Source organism: Octodon degus, unplaced genomic scaffold, assembly GCF_000260255.1.
Source record: "Octodon degus isolate 3935 unplaced genomic scaffold, OctDeg1.0 scaffold00151, whole genome shotgun sequence".
Classification (NCBI taxonomy): domain Eukaryota; kingdom Metazoa; phylum Chordata; class Mammalia; order Rodentia; family Octodontidae; genus Octodon; species Octodon degus.
This window is the reverse complement of record NW_004524727.1, coordinates 5621627-5624518: the sequence shown is the minus strand read 5'-3', so window position 1 is coordinate 5624518 and position 2892 is coordinate 5621627. Positions and strand designations below refer to the sequence as shown.

Below are 2892 nucleotides of genomic sequence, written 5' to 3'. Positions count from 1 at the left end.
CAAACACTATTAGAACAAATCTCTCTATTCATTCAATTAAGAGAATGCAGCTGTATATGTATCCTAACTATTTTGAGCATCCAGATACAAAATGGTAGTTCAAAATTTAAATTAACTTTTAATTCTTTTTTTTTTTTTTTTTTGGCAGAGCTAGGGATTGAACTCAGGCCCTTGTTCTTGCCAGGGAAGTGCTTATTCCACTGAGCCATCTCACCAGCCCCATTTTTTTTTTTTTAAAGAATAGATTTATTTATTTATTTTTTGGCAGAGCTAGGGATTGAACTCAGGCCCTTGTGCTTGCCAGGGAAGCGCTTATTCCACTGAGCCATCTTCCTGGCCTCCTATAATTTTTGTAGTTTTCTTTCTTTCTTTCTTTCTTTCTTTCTTTCTTTCTTTCTTTCTTTCTTTCTTTCTTTCTTCTTTCTTTTTTTTTTGGTGTAGGGGAACCGGGGTTTGAACACAGACCCTTGTGCTTGCCAGAGAAACACTTATCCTACTGAGCCATCTCCCTGGCCCCTGTTTATTTAAGAGATAGATTATTCTGGGTAATGGTGTTATGGCAGGTGACAGTTTGGAAAAGCACCCATGAGGGAGACCAACAGAGTAGGAACAAAGAAGCTTTATTGGAAGTCTATGACTGGCATTCTGATGCTGAGTCAGGAAAACAAAATGTTGGTGCCCATTTGGACTTTATCTCTAGGTTATACACTTCCTGTGTTTCCATAGTAACCATATTATCTCATTCTCATGAATTTTACAAGAATGTATGAGGTTTACATTTCCCAGACACTGCTGGTCATGGGAGTTTGTGGTTTAACATTTACCTTAATTCCCAATTTGTACTAGCTATTTGTTTGTTTTCATCTTTATGACCTTTTTTTTAAAAGTGGGTTTATAGTTAGCTACTTGGGGAGGAGGGGGGAAGTGAATTTATATACAATTTAAATGAGCTTAAGTGACTTCAAAATGCTGTTACAAAAGAAAATGGAGTCTCTTTTGCCTTGCCAATGGTATGATTTTGTGCGTCTTCTCAAGGTGCATTGGTGAACCCTACTTATTGGTTGTTTCCTGTTTCTTCCTTCCTTCCTTCCTTCCTTCCTTCCTTCCTTCCTTCCTTCCTTCCTTCCTTCCTTCCTTCCCTCCCTCCCTCTCTTCTTTCTTTCTTTCTTTCTTTCTTTCTTTCTTCTCTCTCTCTCTCTCTCTCTCTCTCTCTTTCTTTCTTCTCTCTCTCTCTCTCTCCCCATCTTGCCCTGTTTCCTCAGTTTCTATTGTAATTTTTTATTTTACTTCTCCTATTTCCTTTATTTATCCTTGTCATATTTTAGTGTTTCAAGATGAAAGCTGAGATGATTGATTTGAAATTATATTCTTTTCTAATGCTATGAATTTCTAAGTACTGCTTTGTCAGCAGACTCTCCATTTTTATATTTTATGTCTTTACTTTCTTTCCATTTAAAATACTTTCTAACTTTCCATGTGAAATATTATTTGACATTTAGAATACTTAGAAATATGTTGTTTAGAGAGCGACCTGCCGCGCGCCTGCCCGCCGCGTCTGGGACTATGGTGCTTCCGAACATCTTGATCACCGGCACACCAGGCGTTGGAAAGACCACACTAGGCAAAGAACTTGCATCCAGATCAGGACTGAAATCCATTCATGTGGGTGATGTAGCTCCAGAAGGCTGATCGGCGGATACCACGGAGTCTGGCAAGATGGCTTCTCCCAAGCGCATGGCGCAAGGTGCACAGATGACGGCGCAGACCCGGAAGGATATGGGATCACAGAACATGAGCCGAGAGTTATAAGTCAGATGCTGGAGTTTGCCTTCCGATATGTAACCACAATTCTAGATGGTGCTAAAATTGATTCAAGCCATGCCAAAAAAGTCACTGTCGGCGCCGATGATGTGCGACTGGCGATCCAGTGTCGGGCAGACCAGTCTTTTACCTCTCCTCCCCCAAGAGATTTTTTGTTAGATATTGCAAGGCAGAGAAACCAAACCCCTCTGCCGTTGATCAAGCCCTATTCAGGCCCTAGATTACCGCCTGATCGATACTGCTTGACAGCTCCAAACTACAGACTCAAGTCTTTACAAAAAAAGGCATCTACTTCTGTGGGAAGAATAACAGTTCCGCGGTTGAGTGTTGGTTCAGTCACTAGCAGACCAAGTACCCCCACGCTAGGCACCCCAACCCCACAGGCCATGTCTGCCTCGGCCAAAGTAGGGGCGCCAGTGTCCCTCGCTTTGCAGAGGTTTACAGTGCAGAGGCCGCCCTCGCAGGCCCCTGCTGTCAAGGCCTCCATTCCTGCCACTTCAACAGTTCCCAATGTTCTGATTGATCCATCACTAATTGGGTCCAAAAACATTCTTATTACCATTAATATGGTATCATCGCAAAATACTGCCAGTGAGTCATCAAGTGTGTTGAAAAGGAAGCGCGAAGAAGATGGTGATGACGGTGATGACGATGAGTATAATCTGTAGTTGGGCTTGAGCCGAGCAGCGCATGCAGCCGGCCCGCATCCGGGTACTGAGAGTCCGCATGCTGGATGTTTGCAAGTTCTGTTCTCTAGCAAATGTGAGTAGTTTTAATGAGTAAATTTAGACACCATTCTTTTTAAGTGAAATGTTGCGTTTTCTTGAATAGAAAACATGGTTTTTCATCAACCTTTATGTGTAAAAAATAAAGTTTTCATTCAATTTGAAAAAAAAATATGTTGTTTAGTTTTCCAAGTACTTGGGGATTTTGAAAATATCATTGTTATTGAATTCTAATGTAATTGTTTAGTTGAAGAACATACTTTGAGTTGATGGCTTCAACTTTATTGCTCTATAATTCAAGCTATTGTCAAATATGCTATGTGGCCCAGGCTGGTCTGGAGCTTAT

At 41.1% G+C, this 2892-nt stretch overlaps 1 protein-coding gene across 1 annotated transcript; it reads left to right on the top strand.

Moving 5' to 3' along the window:
* Positions 1-1689: 1689 nt before the first annotated feature.
* On the top strand, positions 1690-2688 carry LOC101565570 (transcription initiation factor TFIID subunit 9-like; the record flags this gene model as incomplete). The annotated part of the gene is given in 2 exon segments (XM_012517183.2): positions 1690-1780; positions 1783-2688. Coding segments are annotated over 2 exon segments (798 nt in total), but the record flags the coding sequence as incomplete, so codon positions are not given.
* Positions 2689-2892: the final 204 nt, after the last annotated feature.